Consider the following 19,121-nt stretch of genomic DNA (forward strand, 5'->3'; position numbering starts at 1 on the left):
TACAGATAATGTATTACCTTTGGTATTACTTAACGTCACAAACAATAAGCTACGTACTAGAGTCCCGCCTTAAAACCCGTAGCTCATTCCCCACATCTGGTTAGAAAAATCAATCAATTATATTTGAAAAACAAACAGACATAATTTTACGGTAAACATCCCAAAAGTCAACGAATCTTAAAGTACTATTAATGAGAGCTATTTTTTATTTGTGTTTCAGTTACAGTTACATCTACCATAACAATAAAAATCGTTTCAAAACATAATGCGACAAAAGTTGATCATCAATTCTTATCATGAAATGTTTATCACGATTGACAAAAAGCATCTGGCAACTTTATTATTTCTGACATTAATCAAGTACAATTTGAGAGAATATGTTTGAAAATTTAGGTATAAATAGATCAGGATATCCTCGCAATCCAATTGAATTGAAATTCGAGATAGAACCTACTATCGTGAACATTATTTACAAAAATTTAAACTTTGAACCCTTTAGTTCCAAGATGAACGGTATTCTAGTACTTGCACTCGGTATTTCGGCGTTGCAGTTGGCGTTGGGAGTCGATCCTAACCTAGACCATCACTGGGCCCAGTTTAAGGCCCAACATGGCAAGGAATACGCAAACCAGACGGAAGAAGCATTGAGACGTGTAAATTTCGAAAGGAACATAAGGCACGTTGCAGAACACAATGCACTTCACGAAGCGGGACTCGTGTCCTACACCAAGTCAGCTCACTATCCTCACGGTGACAAAGTAATATAAAATATTAATACGCGCTTAACATCAGCCTGAACCCATTATTTCCTCACAGACTTTCGAAGAGCTGCAGAATACCATTCTTGGAAGCAAAACACAGTACCAACTTATTCCTCCCACCGACACTTCCCAGAATTTTTCCTCCCTAATTAGTAACAGAGCAAACACTGCGACTGATTGGAGACCAGAACGCGTAACCAGCGTCAAGGACCAAGGTAGTTGCGATGCCTCTTGGACTTATTCAGTCACGGTATGTTTTAAATTCTCGCTTCAAATTTGGTTTTGGTGTTAATTGAGAGTTATTTACATAAATTCAGGGCGCTGTGGAAGGAAATTTAGCAAGAATCAACAAGCAAATGACCGACCTTAGTAACCAACAGCTGGTGGATTGCGCCAGTGTCCTTCGAGGTGAAACTGGTACGTTTTTGAAAGTGTATTTTAAAATAGACAAACTATTACAAAAGGTGTTTCTACTTAACAGGTGGTGACGGATGTGATGGAGGATGGCCACAAAGCGCATTTCAATATGTCCAGAAGTACGGTCTACAAAGCCAAACCTCCTACCCTTATAAAGCCAAGGTAGGTAAAATTGAACATTGAGTAATTACTGAATCAACATCTATCTTTTATATTTCAGCAAGAAAGTTGCAAGTACAACTCCGGCAGTGTCGTCGATGGTACCAGAATTAAGGGGTACATTGATATCGCACCTTCTGGAGATGAGACTGCTCTTCAAAACGCCGTCAGTAATATTGGACCAGTATCAGCTTTTATCCATGTCAACGAAAACTTCATGAACTACAAGTAAAAACGGACTTCATTAATCAAGTTTCGAAACAATTAAGCAGAGTTGTGTACTTTATTTACGATATTCTTCAGATCCGGAATTTTTGACGACTACAGATGTTTGATGATTGTCAATCACGGAGTGCTTGTCGTCGGATACGGTAATATTCGTTAAGTTCGATTGCGTGTACCTTTAATGTGTTTGCGTGTTGTATTTTCGCAGGTTCCGAGAACAATCTCGATTACTGGATTGTGAAGAACAGTTTCGGTAACTCATGTTAGGGCAAAATTAAAATCAAGCTTTTTCTTCCATATTTACATCAACTTTCAGGTCCAAACTGGGGTGAGAATGGATACATTCGCATGCGCAGAAACGCCAATAACATGTGCGCCATTGCATCCTTTGGTTCCTACCCCAAGATGCAATAAGGCGACAAGTATGCTTCAAAAAGAGTTACATTACTACCCGTGATGTTAAAAATAAAATAAATAAATTTACCTACATTGAAAATAAAATTAACAAATTACTTACCTATACTAACTTACTTACCTATTGCCGCCTATTGCTACAATAAAGAACCCATATTAAACCTGAAAACATATTCTTTTCCTGAGAAACCTTACGTTTCTGTGATTTCTGTTAAATATAATATACCAGTTGCATCCGTATTTTAATTTTTACAAATTCGAGTAATTTTTGAAGGGAACTTACTAAGCAAAATACAGATCACGGCACTTGCATTGAATTATTTTTACTTAGCCCTAACAGTTGAAATGAGATCCCATTATTCTTATCTTCGTAAAGCTATTTCAAACGTTTCTTGGGACAGGAACAGCAAATTCTTCAAGATTTTTTTGAATTTATCTTAAAAGGGAGAAATTGTTGAACCTTTTTAGGCTTTCCTGTTTTTAGACGCAAACAGATTTCTCCGGTTTTTCTTAAGTATCATTACAAGACCATTTCTATAAATAAACTCATAATTTTGCTTTGGGTCGGTTTATACTTGTCCATAGACCACTTCGGAAATTACTTGCCGAGAAACTAGCACACAGAGGCGAGACCGTCATCGGGGTATTCTCCATCGAACCAATAAGAAACGCCAGATGAAGCCCGAGCTAGCGGTACTTCTTGGCGAGAAAGAGGATACCCCATTTTCGGCCTCGCCACTAATTGCTGGTTTCTCTGAGCGTACTTTCCGTAATGGTATGGCGATGATGCACGAAGGGGGAACCTGACGTTACGATACTACAGCCCAATTCTATCATTTTAATGTCCTCAGTTCTTATATATGGGTTGTTTCTTGATAAGTCTTCCACCTTTAAGGTCTTTCTAAACTTAAAATTAATTCAATCAAATGGCAATTTTAACAACGGAATACGTTTTGAAACTTCACTACTAGCTTAATTGTGCTTGAGTGAATTACGGTTGTGCTCACCAAGATTAGGCCTATTAGATAAATTAAATATTCTTATGTAGTCGAGTAACTGATTAAATTTAAATTATTTACGGGTTCAAGGAATTTAGTATAGATAATTTATCACTCAACGACACAAACAACAAAGCTATACGTACTATGAGTTCCCGCAATAGCTCATTCCCTAGCGAAGCAATAAATTCTTTGTCAAATTCAACCTTTTTTTCGCAAAAGATGTTAAATTATTGCTCGAATTCTAAAGGTAAAACATCATGAATCATGAAATAAATTGAGGCGATGGACATTTGAATTGACAAACGACCAAATATTTCTCGATTTTCTAACATCTGGTTAGAAAATCAATCAATTATATTTGAAAAAGTCGCATCCAAAAAGGTCAACGAGTCTTAAAGAACAATTAATAATAACTATTTTCTATTGCGTTTCAGTTATAGTTAAATCTGCTATAAAAATAAAAATGGTTTCAAAATATAATGCGACAAAAGTTGATCATCATTCTACCGTGAAATGTTTATCACAATTGCCAAAATACATTTCACATCTGGCGACTTTATTATTTCTGACATTTATCAAGTACATTTTGAGTAATTATCTTTGAAAATTTAAGTATAAATAGATCAGGATTCGCTATGGTATCCTCACATTCCAATCAGATTGGAACTCAAGGTAAAAATATTTTCTTGATAATTTTTAATGGAAAATTTTGACTTTGTATCTTTTACTTCTCAGATGAACGGTTTACTAGTACTTGTACTCGGTGTTTCGGCGTTACAGTTGGCGTTGGGAGTCGATCCTAACCTAGAGAATCACTGGGCACAGTTTAAGACCAAACACGGCAAGACATACGCTAACCGGGCCGAAGAAGCATTGAGACGTGTAAATTTCGAAAGGAACGTACGGCAAGTTGCCGAGCACAATGCTCTTCACGACGCGGGACTCGTTTCCTACACCAAGTCAGCCCACCATCCTCACGGCGACAAAGTAATATAAAATATAAATACTTGCCTAACATCAGCCTGAACCGATACCCTTACCTCACAGACTTTCGAAGAACTGGAGAGTACCATTCTCGCAACCAAAACACAATTCCAAGTTATTCCTCCCACCGACACTTCCCAGAATTTTTCCTCCCTAATTAGTAACAGAGCAAACGCTGCGACTGATTGGAGACCAGCACGCGTAACCAGCGTCAAGGACCAAGGTAGTTGCGGTTCCTGTTGGACTTACTCAGTCACGGTATGATTTAAATTCTCGCTTCAAATTTGGTTAAGGTGTTTATTGAAAGTTGTTTATGTAAATGCAGGGCGCTGTGGAAGGACATTTAGCGAGAATCAACAAGCGAATGACTGACCTTAGTAACCAACAGTTGGTGGATTGCGCCACTGAGCGACGCGGAGAAACAGGTAGGTTTTTTGAAGCGTATTTTAAAATAGAGTGGCACCTACCCGAGATATTTGCACTTAACAGGTGGTGACGGATGTAACGGTGGATGGCCACAAAGTGCCTTTCAATACGTCCAAAAGTACGGTCTACAAACCCAAACCTCCTATCCTTATAAAGCCAAGGTAGGTAAAATAGTATACAGAGTAATTGCGAAATCAACCTCTTATCTTTTATATTTCAGCAAGAAATTTGCAGGTACAGCTCCCGCAGTGTCGTCGATGGTACCAGAATTAAGGGTTACGTTGATATCGCACCTTCTGGAGATGAGACTGCCCTTCAAAACGCCATCAGTAGTACTGGACCGGCATCAGTTGCTATCCATGTCAATGACGACTTCATGAACTACAGGTAAAACTGACTTCATTAATCAAGTTTCGAAACAGTTACACAACGTTGCGTTCTTTATTTACCATATTCTTTAGATCCGGAATTTTCGACGACGCTACCTGTAGCAAGGAAGTAAATCACGGAGTTCTTGTCGTTGGATATGGTAATATTAGAAGTTCGATTGCGTGTATCTTTAATGTGTTTGCGTGTTGTATTTTTGCAGGTTCCGAGAACAATCTTGATTACTGGATTGTGAAGAACAGTTGGGGTAATTAATTTAATAGTACAGTGTTCTCTTTGTTATAGCTGAATTAAATGTCAATCTGTTTCTTCCGTATTTTCATCACCTTTCAGGACCAAACTGGGGTGAGAATGGATACATTCGCATGCGCAGAAACTCCAATAACATGTGCGCCATTGCGTCCTACGGTTCCTACCCTAAGATGCAATAAGACGACAAGTATGCTTCAAAAAGAGTTACATTACTACACGTGATGTTAAATATAAAATAAATAAACTTACGAGCATTGAAAATAAGACTAACTTATTACTAACCTATAAGCTTAACTTAATACTAACATTTACTAACTTACACACCTACTGCTACAATAAAGAACCCAAATAAAACCTGAGAACCTATGAACAGTAACCTTACGTTTCCGTGATCTCTGTTGAATATTGTACTATTATAGTTGCATTCGAATTTTAATTATTATCCATGGAACTTAGAGTTGTACTAAGAGGGGAGGAGCTACGGGGTCTCCACGTCAATGTTGGTAGTCTAAATTATATGGCCTGAGCTGACGACTTCCAATATGGTAGCCAAAAAGGGATGTAAGAGATACTCTCACAAATGAATGCCAACCCTGAAGCTCGATTAAAGTTAAGAAACGGGGGAAGGAAATTTCTCTAGCCCCTTAAGTGCACACTACCTATAAATAAACTTTAATTTGTTTTAATTATTCAATATGGCGGCAATCAACGATGAAACCCAACTAGACAGAGGTCAGAGATACAGTTACTGCAAATCAATTATATCTTTGAATGTTCTCAGTTCTTATATTTGTGTTCCTGCTACAATCAGGGATAGACTTAATTTTAGAAGTAGGAATGGAGAACAGTTAGTATTTACTTGACAAGGACGGCGAAAAATACGTAATTTCTTTTTACCTCTGTCGCTATGACCCGCCTCTTCTTTCATACCCCTCCGTCCCGTGGAAGGGGTCCGGGACTTTGACGTGCGCCCACATTACTCTGTTCTCCATTCCTACCTCTAAAATTAAATCTATCCCTGCATGCTACTATTGATAATTCTTCCAATTGTAGACAAAATTTAAAATACTTATCATTATTCCTAAAAGATGACAGTTTTAACAAGTGTCACGTAACGAAATACGTTTTCAAATTACATAGTTCTAGCGTAAATTGCCGTTATCCTCTTCAAATATAGTAAACAAATGTGTTAGAGCGAGAAAGGTCTTCTTTAGCACTGTAAAATAAATTAAATATTTTCCTTTCGTTGAATGATTGATGAAACTTGAAACAATAACGTGTTCACATAAAGAGCGAGTTATACACTAGTAGAAACCCGCTTTATTAGTCGTAACTCTTAAGCAGTAGTTTATTCAAGCTTTGTTAGGTGTTAAATCATTGCCCCAATTACAAGGATAAAGCTTCATGAATCATTAATTTATTCTTAGTGATTGACAATGCATTTAGTCATTTGAATTGAAAAACGACCAAATATTCGTGAAAGATTGAAATATCTTGCTTACCTATCTCGCATCTTGTACTAAACTTTAGAATATGAATCATTTAACTTCGTTCAGACCACAACTGTAATCTAACCGGGGTGTGTCCCAAAACGTCAACGAGTGTTAAACTACAATTTATTATAACTATTTTCGATTGTGTTTCGGGAATAGTTAAATCGACTGTAACAAAAATAATCATTTCAAAATATATATAGGACAAACGTTGATCATCAATTCTTGTCGTGAAATATTTGTCAAAGTTGTCAAAAATTAGCGTCTGCCAAAAATACCGTCTACGTAGACATCAGCTACCTTTAACTTAATTATTTATGACAATTACTTGAGTAATTATCTTTGGAAATTTGGGTATAAATAGATCAAGATTCGCTATGGTATTCTCACATTCCAATCGGATCGGAACCCAAGGTAAAAATTATTTTCTTGGTCAATTTTAACCGAAAATTCTGACTTTGTATCTTTTATTTCTCAGATGAACGGTTTGCTTGTACTTGTAATCGGTGTTTCGGCGTTGCAGTTGGCGTTGGGTGCCGATCCTAAGCTGGACCCTCACTGGGCCCAGTTTAAGACCAAACACGGCAAGGAATACGCGAACGAGGCTGAAGAAGCGCAGAGACGCGAAACTTTTGAAATTAACGTAAGGCACGTTGCAGAACACAATGCTCTTCATGACGCCGGACTCGTATCCTACGCCAAGTCAGCCCACCATCCTCACGGCGATAAGGTAATATAAAATATAAATACTTGCCTAACGTTAGCCTGAACCGATACCCGTTCCTCGCAGACCTTCGAAGAACTGCAGAGTACCGTTCTCGGAAGCAAAATACAATTCCAAGTTATTCCTCCCACCGACACTTCCCGAAATTTTTCCTCCGTTAATTCTACTGTAGGAGATTGGTGGGTTGATTGGAGAAGTTCACGCGTAACTAGTGTTAAGTACCAAGGTAGTTGCGGTTCGTGCTGGACATACGCAGTCGTGGTACGTTTCAAATTGTCGCGTCAAATTTGGTTGAAAGATGTTGAAAGTTAGATACATAAAACAGGGCGCTGTAGAAGGACATTTACCGAGAATCAACAAGTCGTTGAGAGAGCTTAGTACCCAACAGCTGCTGGATTGCGCAAGTACTCGCCGCGGGGAAAGAGGTACCTTTTTGGAAAATTACTTAACTCATAATAGACTGACTTCCACCCGAGATATTTCTACTTAAAAGGTGGTGACGGATGTAACGGAGGATGGCCACAAAGCGCCTTCCAATACGTCCAAAAGTACGGTCTACAAACCCAAAATTCCTATCCTTATCAAGGCTATGTAGGTAAAGTACAATATTTTGCACGGAAAGAAAATTCATATTTTAACTTTCAGCAACAAAACTGCAATTACAACTCCCGCTATGTTGTCGGTGGAACCAGAATTAAGGGTTACGTTGACATCGCGCCTTCTGGAGATGAGGGTGCTCTGGCAAACTTTATTTATTATTATGGACCTGCATCAGTATCTGTCGATGTCACCAGCAACTTCCAGAATTACAGGTAAAACTGACTTTATCAAGATTCCAGAAAGTTGCGATGAGTTGTTTAAGTTATTTACCATATTATTTTAGATACGGAATTTTTCACGACAATACCTGTAGTAATCAGAACACCAATCACGCGGTTCTTGTTGTTGGATACGGTAATATTTGTTGTTAAACTCTCGAATACATTTGTGCCTTCAACATGTTTGAGAGATTCCTTCGTAGGTCAGGAGAACGGAGTCGATTACTGGACTGTGAAGAACAGTTGGGGTAATTAATGAAATAACAGTGTTTAGTTTTATCGTTAATTCATAGCTAATTTAGGTGTTTCTTCCATATTTACATCAACTTTCAGGAAGTAACTGGGGTGAAAATGGATACATTCGCATGCGAAGAAACAACTGGAACATGTGCGCGATTGCCACTTACGCTTCATATCCCAGGATGGAATAAGATGCCAAGTACGTTTCAAAAAAAGCGTTACATTGTTAAACGTAATGTAAAAATAAAATAAATATTGAAAATAAGATTAAATTATGATTTAGTCCCATTTCCCCCAAAATAGTTCTCCCAAACGCTACTTATCCCAATCCCAGTTTACCCAAAATTATTTCTCCCAATGATTTTTAACCCAAATATTTATTTCTCCCAAAATTAAAATAAGTATCGTATACATTTTACTATTCTAAATTAAAACCATATTTTATTGCCTCCAAAAACTCTTCGGGTGTTTTAGCGCCGGTGTCCAATTGTTCTCTTAGAATGTTCCGTTTGTTTTCGAGATCGCGAATCATTTTTAGAGGTGGTCTAATCTAACAGAGTGAAGACGGCTCATAGAGTCTATTTCAATTTCTTGATGGACCTCTTTTCTTTTCATAAACTGTATGAGTTCATAGATGTCGGGATGAGGGACCTTCAACGCTTTGTTCCACTTGTTATGTGTGCCTTCACAATCATTGTTCGTTCTTGCATCCGCGTTGTCACCATGGCACCACATGAATTCTGCAGGGCTGAAAGATAAACCACGGATTGCGGCGATTGTTTCTATGGCGCGAAACATACGATCATAAGTTTCGCGAGATTTATCTGGTAGCAATACAAATAGCTGAGGTAATATTTTTTTTTTAACGAGACGGTGCAATGTAAAGAGTTGATAAAATAGTGCAGGTGAAGCTTTGAATGTTCCATCCATGCATATGCGTTGAGCAGAACAGATTCTCCCAACCATCCGATCAGTTCCGAAAATGAGTATCTTATCTTCGTCGCCTTCGTTGAATAACAGAAAATTATGCTCAGATATAGTCCTAGTCACTCGGAGAGGTAAAAAAGTAGACTTAATTTGATTTTGAAATAAGCGCGTGACAGTAATCACGTGACGGTATACTATATAAAAGGTATCGAGAGGGCTGAATCAAAAGTAGATTTTAGAGTTCTAGTGAAGAATGTAGATTTTTCTTGTCCAATTTAACATAATTAATTTTTATCTATCTGATTTTTGGATTCAATTATTCTCTTATTTGCTCGTTTATGGTTTAATTTGTTACCTTATTGTTCTATTTGTTTGTTAATTGTGTTTTATTGTGTTTTTATGCAGTTTTTATGCTGTTTAATGTGTGTTTATGCTGTTTTATTGTGTTTTTATGCTGTTTTATTGTGTTTTTATGCTGTTTTATTCTGTTTTAAGCTGTTTAATTTGTGTTTATGCTGTTTTATTGTGTTTTTAAGCTGTTTTATTCTGTTTCAAGCTGTTTAATTTGTGTTTATGCTGTTTAATTTGTGTTTATGCTGTTTTATTGTGTTTTTATGCTGTTTTATTCTGTTTTATTGTGTTTCTATGCTGTTTAATGTGTGTCTATGATGTTTTATTGTGTTTTTATGCTGTTTTATTGTGTTTTTATGCTGTTTTACTGTGGTTTATGTTGTTCTATGCTGTTTTATTGTGTTTTATTGTAGTTTCTGTGCGTTTTATTGTAGTTCCTGTGCGTTTTATTGTAGTTTTTGTGCGTTTTATTGTAGTTTCTGTGCGTTTTATTGTAGTTTCTGTGCGTTTTATTGTAGTTTCTGTGCGTTTTATTGTATTTTTGTGTTTTATTGTACTTTCTGTGCGTTTTATTGCAGTTTCTGTACGTTTTATTGTAGTTTTTGTGTTTTATTGTAGTTTTTGTGCGTTTTATTGTAGTTTCTGTGCGTTTTATTGTGGTTTTTGTGTTTTATTGTAGTTTTTGTGCGTTTTATTGTAGTTTTTGTGTTTTATTGTAGTTTCTGTGCTAACTAAAGCATTCCAAGTATTAATACTAGTGTTTATGTCGATAATGAGTTAAAAATGAACTTTTCTAATTTCAAAGAAAAATACAAGCATCTGCCGCATTATGAGCCTATTCACGTCTTCTTCCCAGTGCCAAGCAGAGGGGACGGGATCGACGCCATTCAGTGATAAAAGAGGGCTTCTCAAGTTCTCATATCACACGCCGCGAGCAAGTTTCAACGAAGTTTACTTTTTGTTTTTATATCTATATACTTTTGTTTATACTTCATAAATGTACTATAGAATAAATAAATTGTTCGTCGATTTAACGAATCTCATTTTATTCCTTTTCTGTCAATTAAGTTACAGCAGGCATATATAGGATTTTAAAATGCATTAACTAGATTAAAAAGGATTTACACTTTAGCACTGTTAAAGGCAGGGCGTAGAGGGGCTATTCACTAATGAAAATTTTCTTTTATTGCTGATTTTTATTGACGCTTTTAAAAAGGATAGGGATTCATTGGTGATTTAAAATGGATGGGGTTTAATGGTTGCGTCTAGATTACGAGTAATCATCGAGGGGCTACTCACTAAAAACTCATTAGCGATTTTAAACGGGATTGGGATTGTGGGTAACTTGGGGGCTACGGGTTGTTATTATTTTACTAGTTATGAACGGATTACTAATCATTCACACATTTGCCGCTAGGGGCGCTGTGTACGTAATTACGTATTTACTGACACCTAAAAACATGATAAAATTCTGCCAGACATTCGTGTAAGCAATATATAGTTCATTAATTGCCGCTAGGGGCGCTGTGTACGTAGTTACGTATTTACTGACATCTAAAACATGATAAAATTCTGCTAGACATTCGTGTAAGCAATAGATAGTTCATAAATTGCCGCTAGGGGTGCTGTATACGTAGTTACGTATTTACTGACATCTAAAACATGAATAAATTTGCCGCTAGGGGCGCTGTATAAGTAGTTACGTATTTACTGACATCTAATACACGAAGAAATTTGCCACTAGAGGCGCTGTCTATAATATTATATAGGCCTAACGGTGTGTTCTCTAATTTGAATTAGCGCCCACGTCACACTTCGAAGCGCCCCCAAACGACGGAATATACGATAAAACTCGGACGCTACTTGTCCACGTTTCTTTTCTCTCTGCGCAGGCGACCAGTCAACATCGTTCCTTGATCAGCTCCTCGTAATCCTGACTTTCGAAGCCACGTTTTACGCCGACGGTGGGACGTGACTCTAAGCTCTCCGCCATTGAATGTCCATTAGAACGTTGAGATCAACGCGAAAGGTTAAGCCTAGTACGGTATGTGTCTTTCAATAATCCAAAGCCATCCAGCTAGCAATTTATTATTTTATTTAATCGCAGAGTTTAAATTATTTAGGTAGAGTTAATTGTTAGTTAATTATGTTTATTTATTGAAAATTAACTACAATATGAAGAAATTTCCAGACACGAGGTCAGTTAGAAAAGGCTTAATTTAGAACATCTTAAATCAAATACTTGGGCTCATATTAGGGGAAATTAAATTCCTTATCTATTTTAAATAATAAACCTAGACTGTTAACAAATTAGGTCTCATTTAACGGTGCGAAACTATATTACCTAAAATGAGTAACGTATGGTTTAACGGGGCCAGATTAGGTTGCACTAGGCTAGGCTGAACCTTTTATAAAAATTTATCCGGGCCTGGCACTAATCTTTAAGTTTTTACTTTATGCCGTCGTTTTAATTTAAATTAACGAGGGTATTTTAGAATTATTACGCGTAAATTATAGAGATTCTAAAATTTCATTCGAGGCAGTATTTAATTATTTTAGATAATGAACTACGCTCTATTTAATAAATTAAATGGTTTAAATTAATTAGGGTTAACTGTTAATAAGTTATCATTAATTATGGAGATTAAGCCAATTTAATAATTTTAAAATGAGCCACGAACGCGAAGTTAAGGTTAGAGATTTTTAATTTATATTTACGTAGTTTTTTTTTAATTATTTTAATCCATGGCATTGTTTCCGTGAGTTATTATTTTGTTGGGACCTCGAGTAGCCATTTAATTCTGATATGGAAATTGCTTAATATTTAGTGCAATTCTTAAATTATATTTATGGGAATATTTTACTTGGTTTTTTTTTAAATAATTATTTTGCTAGGACCTTAAGTAGCCCTTGAATTCTGATTTGGCTTAATATTTAGTGTGATTTTTAAATTTTGTTTTCGGGAATATTTTACATAGTTTTCCTTCAATAATTTACGGAAACAAATCCATAGATTATAATATTTTTTTTGTTAGGCCCCTCCAATTCTTATAAATATTTGTTATTAATATATTTTCATTTTTAGCCGCGATGACGTTCTTGGATATTCTGTTGCTGGTCATTCGGAGAAGTTTCCTACCAGATGATTTCAACCTTTGTTAGAGACGCTCATTCCAGATGACATCTTCCTTGGATTTGCGATACAAGATGTTTTCAACCTGTGGTGGCCATGCAATCATTCTCTACAAAGATGCGATGAACATCAGCGAATCTAGAAAATTCAAATTTTTTATTAGAATTATATTTGCAACTACTTTATTTTTACACGTTCAAACTTCAATTTACGCAACACTTTATATTATTTTTTGTTGAAAATTTTTGTAAACACCTAATTTTTTTACTTTTTGTTCAATAAATTATGCCTTAAACCACTTTTTTTGTTTTCTTAAAAATTATTTGATTAAGAGGGAAGGTTTGAATTTTTTAGCTCAAAACAGATAGCCTATTTTTTTGAGGACCCTCTTTTAGGCTTTTTTTAGCTAATATATCATAAAATAAAACTATCAAATTGTTTTGGAAAAAATTAGCCTAAAACAAGCTTAAATTGTTTAAAAAAGTAAAAAAAGTCTAAAAAAGGGTCCAAAAATACTACCCCCAAGTCCAGACCCTAAAAAATTCAAGCCATCCCCCATATCGAAACTTTTTTAAGAAAACAAAGAACGTGAGGCAAGGCAAAATTTTTTATTAAGAAAAAAACAATTGAGGTGTTTCAACAATTTTGTACAAAAAAATATTTAAAGTGTTCCATAAATTAAAATTTGACCGCGTAAAATTAAATGAGGTAGGCTAGTTACGGATTAAATTTAAGAATAAAATTAAGTCCATTGGCGGAAAAACTTCACGTTCCAATCAGATTGAAGGCCTCGTGTTTCGCAAATCCAAGAAAAATGTCATCTGAATTGAGGGTCCTTAACATCGGATGAACTTCCAAGTCTACTTGAAAACGTCTCTGAATGACCAGCAACAGCTTATCCAAGAAAATCATTCGCGTCTAAAGATTAAAATAAATTAATTACAAATATTAAGGCAATGCCTGATTTTAAAGTAAGTGCTACTTTAAGCCTAACAAAATAATAATTTACCGAAATAATCCCATATATTTAAATAATTAGCAAAATACTGGCGATACATTGATAAGAATTTTTTTTAATAATCTAAGTTAAATTTCTTAAGCCTTGTTCAAATATCTTAACCTCGTGGTCGTGGTTTATTTAATTTTAATTCAAAATTATTATTTAATAGACTGAATTTACGTAAATAATAATAATTAACTGCCTGTTTCATTAAAACTACTTTGTTTATTAAAACAATAAGCTATTAAAAAAAGGCTTACATTTGCTGCGCATTAACAAGTTTGTTCATTCCAACATGACCTCGCTGAATCGATTCCAAAAGAACATTCAATGGCGGAAAAGAGCTCTAGATTCTGGATTTATTCCTTGACGGCGAAAAGAAAAATGGCTGATCGACGGCGAAAGGCCTGATTTCCAAGAGCTGAGCAGGAAACGATCTTGACTCCACGATGCCAATCGAAGAAAGAAGTTTCGGCCGGTTACTCAAGAGCAAAGTTCTCTCCCGCAAGATTTACGCCCACAAGACGTTAAAAGCAGACGACACTAATTGGAGTAATACCGTTTTTCCGTTGGCCTATTCCATGGAGTAATTTTCTTGGAGAGAGAAGGAAACTTTCTTTAAAATTCCATAAAATTTGGTGTCTCCTACAATAATGCTCCATACCTTCCATTGTCCTTTTTCATGGAGTAGTTTTTATGGAGCGAAAATGAAAGTTTCCCTAAAATTTGGTGTCTCCAACAATATTGCTTCATACGTTCCATTGTCCTTTTCCATGGAGTAATTTCATTGGAGCGAAACTTCATGGAATAGGCCAACGGAAAAACGGTTGAATTTACACCAATTAGTGTCGTCTGCTTTTAACGTCTTGAGGGTGTAAATCTTGCGGGAGAGATCTTTGCTCTTGAGTAACCGACTGAAATTTCTTTCTTATATTGGTATCGTGGAGTCAAGATCGTTTCCTGCTCAGCTCTTGGAAATCAGGCCTTTCGCCGTCGATCAGCCATTTTTATTTTCGCCGTCAAGGAATAAATCCAGAATCTAGAGCTCTTTTCCGCCATTGAATGTTCTTTTGGAATCGATTCAGCGAATTCATGTTGGAATGAACAAACTTGTTAATGCGCAGCAAATGTAAGCCTTTTTAAATAGCTTATTGATTTAATAAATAAAGTAGTTTTAATGAAAGGCAGTTAATTATTATTATTTACTTAAATTCAGTCTATTAAATAATAATTTTGAATTAAAATTAAATAAACTACGACCACGAGGTTAAGACATTTGAACAAGGCTTAAGAAATTTAACTTAGATTATTAAAAACATTTTCTTAGCAATATATCGCCAGTATTTTTCTAATTATTTAAATATATGGGATTATTTCGTTCAATTTTTATTTTGTTAGGCTTAAAGTAGCACTTATTTTAAAATTAGGCATTGCCTTAATATTTGTAATTTTAATTTTTAGACGCGAATGATTTTCTTGGATAAGCTGTTGCTGGTCATTCAGAGACGTTTTCAAGTAGACTTGGAAGTTCATCCGATGTTAAGGACCCTCAATCCAGATGACATCTTTCTTGGATTTGCGAAGTTTTTCCGCCAATTAACTTAATTTTATTCTTAAATTTAATCGGTAACTAACCTACCCCATTTAATTTTACGCGGTCAAATTTTAATTTACGGAACGCTTTAAATATTTTTTGTACAAAATTTTTGTAGACACCTCAATTGTTTTTTCTCAATAAAAAAATTTTGCCATGCCTCACGTTCTTTGTTTTCTTAAAAAAGTTTCGATATGGGGGATGGCTTGAATTTTTTAGGGTCTGGACTTGGGGTAGTATTTTTGGACCCTTTTTTAGGCTTTTTTTACACAATTTAAGCTTGTTTTAGGCTAATTTTTTCCAAAACAATTTGATCGTTTTATGATATATTAGCTAAAAAAAGCCTAAAAGAGGGTCCTCAAAAAAAAAAGGCTATCTGTTTAGAGCTAAAAAATTCAAACCTTCCCTCTTAATCAAATAATTTTTAAGAAAACAAAAAAAGTGGTTTAAGGCATAATTTATTGAACAAAAAGTAAAAAAATTAGGTGTTTACAAAAATTTTCAACAAAAAATAATATAAAGTGTTGCGTAAATTGAAGTTTGAAAGTGTAAAAATAAATTAAGTAGTTGCAAATATAATTCTAATAAAAAATTTGAATTTTCTAGATTCGCTGATGTTCATCGCATCTTTGTAGAGAATGATTGCATGGCCACCACAGGTTGAAAACATCTTGTATCGCAAATCCAAGGAAGATGTCATCTGGAATGAGCGTCTCTAACAAAGGTTGAAATCATCTGGTAGGAAACTTCTCCGAATGACCAGCAACAGAATATCCAAGAACGTCATCGCGGCTAAAAATGAAAATATATTAATAACAAATATTTATAAGAATTGGAGGGGCCTAACCAAAAAATTATTTTAATCTATGGATTTGTTTCCGTAAATTATTGAAGAAAAAATATGTAAAATATTCCCGAAAACAAAATTTAAAAATCACACTAAATATTAAGCCAAATCAGAATTCAAGGGCTACTTTAAGGTCCTAGCAAAATAACTATTTAGAAAAAACCAAGTAAAATATTCCCATAAATATAATTTAAGAATTGCACTAAATATTAAGCAATTTCCAAATCAGAATTAAATGGCTACTCGAGGTCCCAACAAAATAACTCACGTAAACAATGCCATAGATTAAAATAATTTAAGAAAAAAACTACGTAAATATAAATTAAAAATCTCTAGCCTTAACTTCGCGTTCGTGGCTCATTTTAAAATTATTAAATTGGCTTAATCTCCATAATTAATGATAACTTATTAACAGTTAACCCTAATTAATTTAAACCATTTAATTTATTAAATAGAGCGTAGTTCATTATCTAAAATAATTAAATACTGCCTCGAATGAAATTTTAGAATCTCTATAATTTACGCGTAATAATTCTAAAATACCCTCGTTAATTTAAATTAAAACGACGGCATAAAGTAAAAACTTAAAGATTAGTGCCAGGCCCGGATAAATTTTTATAAAAGGTTCAGCCTAGCCTAGTGCAACCTAATCTGGCCCCGTTAAACCATACGTTACTCATTTTAGGTAATATAGTTTCGCGCCGTTAAATGAGACCTAATTTGCAAACAGTCTAGGTTTATTATTTAAAATAGATAAGGAATTTAATTTCCCCTAATATGAGCCCAAGTACTTGATTTAAGATGTTCTAAATTAAGCCTTTTCTAACTGACCTCGTGTCTGGAAATTTCTTCATATTGTAGTTAATTTTCAATAAATAAACATAATTAACTAACAATTAACTCTACCTAAATAATTTAAACTCTGCGATTAAATAAAATAATAAATTGCTAGCTGGATGACTTTGGATTATTGAAAGACTTTCACACATACCGTACTAGGCTTAACCTTTCGCGTTGATTTCAACGTTCTAATGGACATTCAATGGCGGAGAGCTTAGAGTCACGTCCCACCGTCGGCGTAAAACGTGGCTTTCCATCCAATACTGGCTTCGAAAGTCTGGATTACGAGGAGCTGATCAAGGAACGATGTTGACTGGTCGCCGGCGCAGAGAGAAAAGAAAAGTGGACAAGTAGCGTCCGAGTTTTATCGTATATTCCGTCGTTTGGGGGCGCTTCGAAGTGTGACGTGGGCGCTAATTCAAATTAGAGAACACACCGTTAGGCCTATATAATATTATAGACAGCGCCTCTAGTGGCAAATTTCTTCGTGTATTAGATGTCAGTAAATACGTAACTACGTATACAGCACCCCTAGCGGCAAATTTATTCATGTTTTAGATGTCAGTAAATACGTAACTACGTATACAGCGCCCCTAGCGGCAATTTATGAACTATCTATTGCTTACACGAATGTCTAGCAGAATTTTATCATGTTTTAGATGTCAGTAAATACGTAACTACGTACACAGCGCCCCTAGCGGCAATTTATGAACTATCTATTGCTTACACGAATGTCAAGCAGAATTTTATCATGTTTTAGATGTCAGTAAATACGTAACTACGTACACAGCGCCCCTAGCGGAAAATGTGTGAATGCTTAATAATCCGTTCATAACTAGTAAAATAATAACAACCCGTAACCCCCTAAGTTACCCACAATCCCAATCCCGTTTAAAATCACTAACGAGTTTTTCGTGAGTAGCCCCTCGATTATTACTCGTAATCCAGACGCAACCATTAATCCCCATTAATTTTAAATCACCAATGAATTCTTATCCTTTTTAAAAGCGTGAATAAAAATCACCAATAAAAGAAAATTTTCATTAGTGAATAGCCCCTCGACGCGCTGCCTTTAACAGTGCTAAAGTGATTACCGGGCACCTCTAATTATCCCATATTCTCAATCCTTTTTAATCTAATTAATGCATTTTAAAATCCTATATATGCCTGCTGTAACTTAATTGACAAGAAAAGGAATAAGAAATTAGATACATTAAATCGACGAACAATTTATTTATTCTATAGTACATTTATGAAGTATAAACAAAAGTATATAGATATAAAAACAAAAAGTAAACTTCGTTGAAACTTGCTCGCGGCGTGTGATATGAGAAGCCCTCTTTTATCACTGAATGGCGTCGATCCCGTCCCCTCTGCTTGGCACTGGGAAGATGACGTGAATAGGCTCATGATGCGGCAGATGCTTGTATTTTTCTTTGAAATTAGAAAAGTTCATTTTTAACTTATTATCGACATAAACACTAGTTATAATACTTGGAATGCTTTAGTTAGCACAGAAACTACAATAAAACACAAAAACTACAATAAAACACACAGAAACTACAATAAAACACACAGAAACTACAATAAAACGCACAGAAACTACAATAAAACGCCCATAATCTACAATAAAACGCACAAAACTACAATAAAACACACAAAAACTACAATAAAACACACAGAAACTACAATAAAACACACAGAAACTGCAATAAAACGCAATAAAAATTCAATAAAACTCACAGAAACTACAATAAAACACACAGAAACTACAATAAAACGCACATAAACTACAATAAAACACACAAAAACTACAATAAAACATGCATAGAACAGCATAAAACAGCATAAAAACACAATAAAACAGCATAGAGCAACATAAACCACAGAAAAACAGCATATAAACACAATAAAACAGCATAGAACAACATAAACCACAGAAAAACAGCATAAAAACACAATAAACAGTATAAAACACAATAAAACATCATAAACACACATTAAGCAGCATAAACACACATTAAACAGCATAAAAACACAATAAAACAGCATAAAACACAATAAAACAGCATATAACAACATAAACCACAATAAATTAACTTTAATTTACAAGGTACATAACAAAACC

The 19,121-nt window shown here is 35.0% G+C and overlaps 4 protein-coding genes and 3 long non-coding RNA genes across 16 annotated transcripts in view; 5 read left to right on the forward strand and 2 right to left on the reverse strand.

The window, feature by feature from the left end:
* Positions 1-51: 51 nt before the first annotated feature.
* Positions 52-2,003, forward strand: LOC149625077 (cathepsin L-like proteinase). The gene is made up of 9 exons (XM_089852063.1): positions 52-151; positions 221-758; positions 817-1,011; positions 1,079-1,178; positions 1,243-1,340; positions 1,399-1,565; positions 1,641-1,708; positions 1,771-1,815; positions 1,879-2,003. Exons 2-9 carry the CDS (start codon positions 378-380, stop codon positions 1,974-1,976), a joined length of 1,152 nt encoding a protein of 383 aa, XP_089708189.1. The 5' UTR covers positions 52-151; positions 221-377; the 3' UTR covers positions 1,977-2,003.
* A 1,237-nt stretch (positions 2,004-3,240) lies between these two features.
* On the forward strand, positions 3,241-4,225 carry LOC149625078 (cathepsin S-like). Its single transcript, XM_089851844.1, has 2 exons — positions 3,241-3,964; positions 4,025-4,225. Exons 1-2 carry the CDS (start codon positions 3,677-3,679, stop codon positions 4,223-4,225), a joined length of 489 nt encoding a protein of 162 aa, XP_089707970.1. The 5' UTR covers positions 3,241-3,676.
* A 55-nt stretch (positions 4,226-4,280) lies between these two features.
* Positions 4,281-8,566, forward strand: LOC149625079 (cathepsin K-like). Its single transcript, XM_089852064.1, has 14 exons — positions 4,281-4,386; positions 4,451-4,548; positions 4,608-4,774; positions 4,849-4,916; positions 4,977-5,021; positions 5,108-5,198; positions 6,080-6,173; positions 7,310-7,504; positions 7,569-7,668; positions 7,737-7,834; positions 7,889-8,055; positions 8,127-8,197; positions 8,265-8,309; positions 8,395-8,566. Exons 1-14 carry the CDS (start codon positions 4,281-4,283, stop codon positions 8,490-8,492), a joined length of 1,443 nt encoding a protein of 480 aa, XP_089708190.1. The 3' UTR covers positions 8,493-8,566.
* Positions 6,813-7,417, forward strand: LOC149625080 (cathepsin S-like). The gene is made up of 2 exons (XM_089851845.1): positions 6,813-6,933; positions 6,998-7,417. Exon 2 carries the CDS (start codon positions 6,998-7,000, stop codon positions 7,256-7,258), a length of 261 nt encoding a protein of 86 aa, XP_089707971.1. The 5' UTR covers positions 6,813-6,933; the 3' UTR covers positions 7,259-7,417.
* A 4,060-nt stretch (positions 8,567-12,626) lies between the features above and the next one.
* LOC149625081 (uncharacterized) lies at positions 12,627-17,349 on the reverse strand. Of its 3 annotated transcripts, XR_016374509.1 has the most exons (3): positions 17,145-17,349; positions 13,434-13,630; positions 12,627-12,850 (listed from the first exon to the last, which is right to left on the reverse strand). It is a non-coding gene; the product is annotated as an uncharacterized LOC149625081 (long non-coding RNA). The 3 variants fall into 3 exon arrangements; XR_016374508.1 differs by lacking the exon at positions 12,627-12,850 and having other exon boundaries at positions 13,370-13,630; XR_016374510.1 differs by lacking the exons at positions 12,627-12,850; positions 17,145-17,349 and adding an exon at positions 13,973-14,473 and having other exon boundaries at positions 13,370-13,630.
* Positions 15,293-17,107, forward strand: LOC149625082 (uncharacterized). Its single transcript, XR_016374511.1, has 2 exons — positions 15,293-15,338; positions 15,913-17,107. It is a non-coding gene; the product is annotated as an uncharacterized LOC149625082 (long non-coding RNA).
* An 853-nt stretch (positions 17,350-18,202) lies between the features above and the next one.
* LOC149625083 (uncharacterized) overlaps positions 18,203-19,121 on the reverse strand; it is a 36,054-nt gene continuing 35,135 nt past the window's right edge. For all 8 annotated transcript variants that reach the window (XR_016374512.1, XR_016374515.1, XR_016374517.1 and 5 more), the window contains one exon: positions 18,203-18,427. This is a non-coding gene — a long non-coding RNA (uncharacterized LOC149625083). The remainder of the gene's footprint in view (positions 18,428-19,121) is intronic.

Source organism: Phalangium opilio, unplaced genomic scaffold (genome assembly GCF_054372755.1).
Source record: "Phalangium opilio isolate 3A_F unplaced genomic scaffold, DU_Popi_V2 ptg000105l_1, whole genome shotgun sequence".
NCBI classification, from domain to species: domain Eukaryota; kingdom Metazoa; phylum Arthropoda; class Arachnida; order Opiliones; family Phalangiidae; genus Phalangium; species Phalangium opilio.

Bases quoted from the DNA above. Each gene is read 5' to 3' on its own strand.
- LOC149625079 (XM_089852064.1), top strand. From the start codon at position 4,281: ATGCAGGGCGCTGTGGAAGGACATTTAGCGAGAATCAACAAGCGAATG. The intron at 4,549-4,607 runs GTAGGTAAAATA...TTTATATTTCAG, and splicing joins CCTATCCTTATAAAGCCAAG to CAAGAAATTTGCAGGTACAG. The intron at 8,056-8,126 runs GTAAAACTGACT...ATATTATTTTAG, and splicing joins AGCAACTTCCAGAATTACAG to ATACGGAATTTTTCACGACA.
- LOC149625078 (XM_089851844.1), top strand. From the start codon at position 3,677: ATGGAAAATTTTGACTTTGTATCTTTTACTTCTCAGATGAACGGTTTA. The intron at 3,965-4,024 runs GTAATATAAAAT...CTTACCTCACAG, and splicing joins ACCATCCTCACGGCGACAAA to ACTTTCGAAGAACTGGAGAG.
- LOC149625080 (XM_089851845.1), top strand. From the start codon at position 6,998: ATGAACGGTTTGCTTGTACTTGTAATCGGTGTTTCGGCGTTGCAGTTG.
- LOC149625077 (XM_089852063.1), top strand. From the start codon at position 378: ATGTTTGAAAATTTAGGTATAAATAGATCAGGATATCCTCGCAATCCA. The intron at 759-816 runs GTAATATAAAAT...ATTTCCTCACAG, and splicing joins ACTATCCTCACGGTGACAAA to ACTTTCGAAGAGCTGCAGAA. The intron at 1,341-1,398 runs GTAGGTAAAATT...TTTATATTTCAG, and splicing joins CCTACCCTTATAAAGCCAAG to CAAGAAAGTTGCAAGTACAA.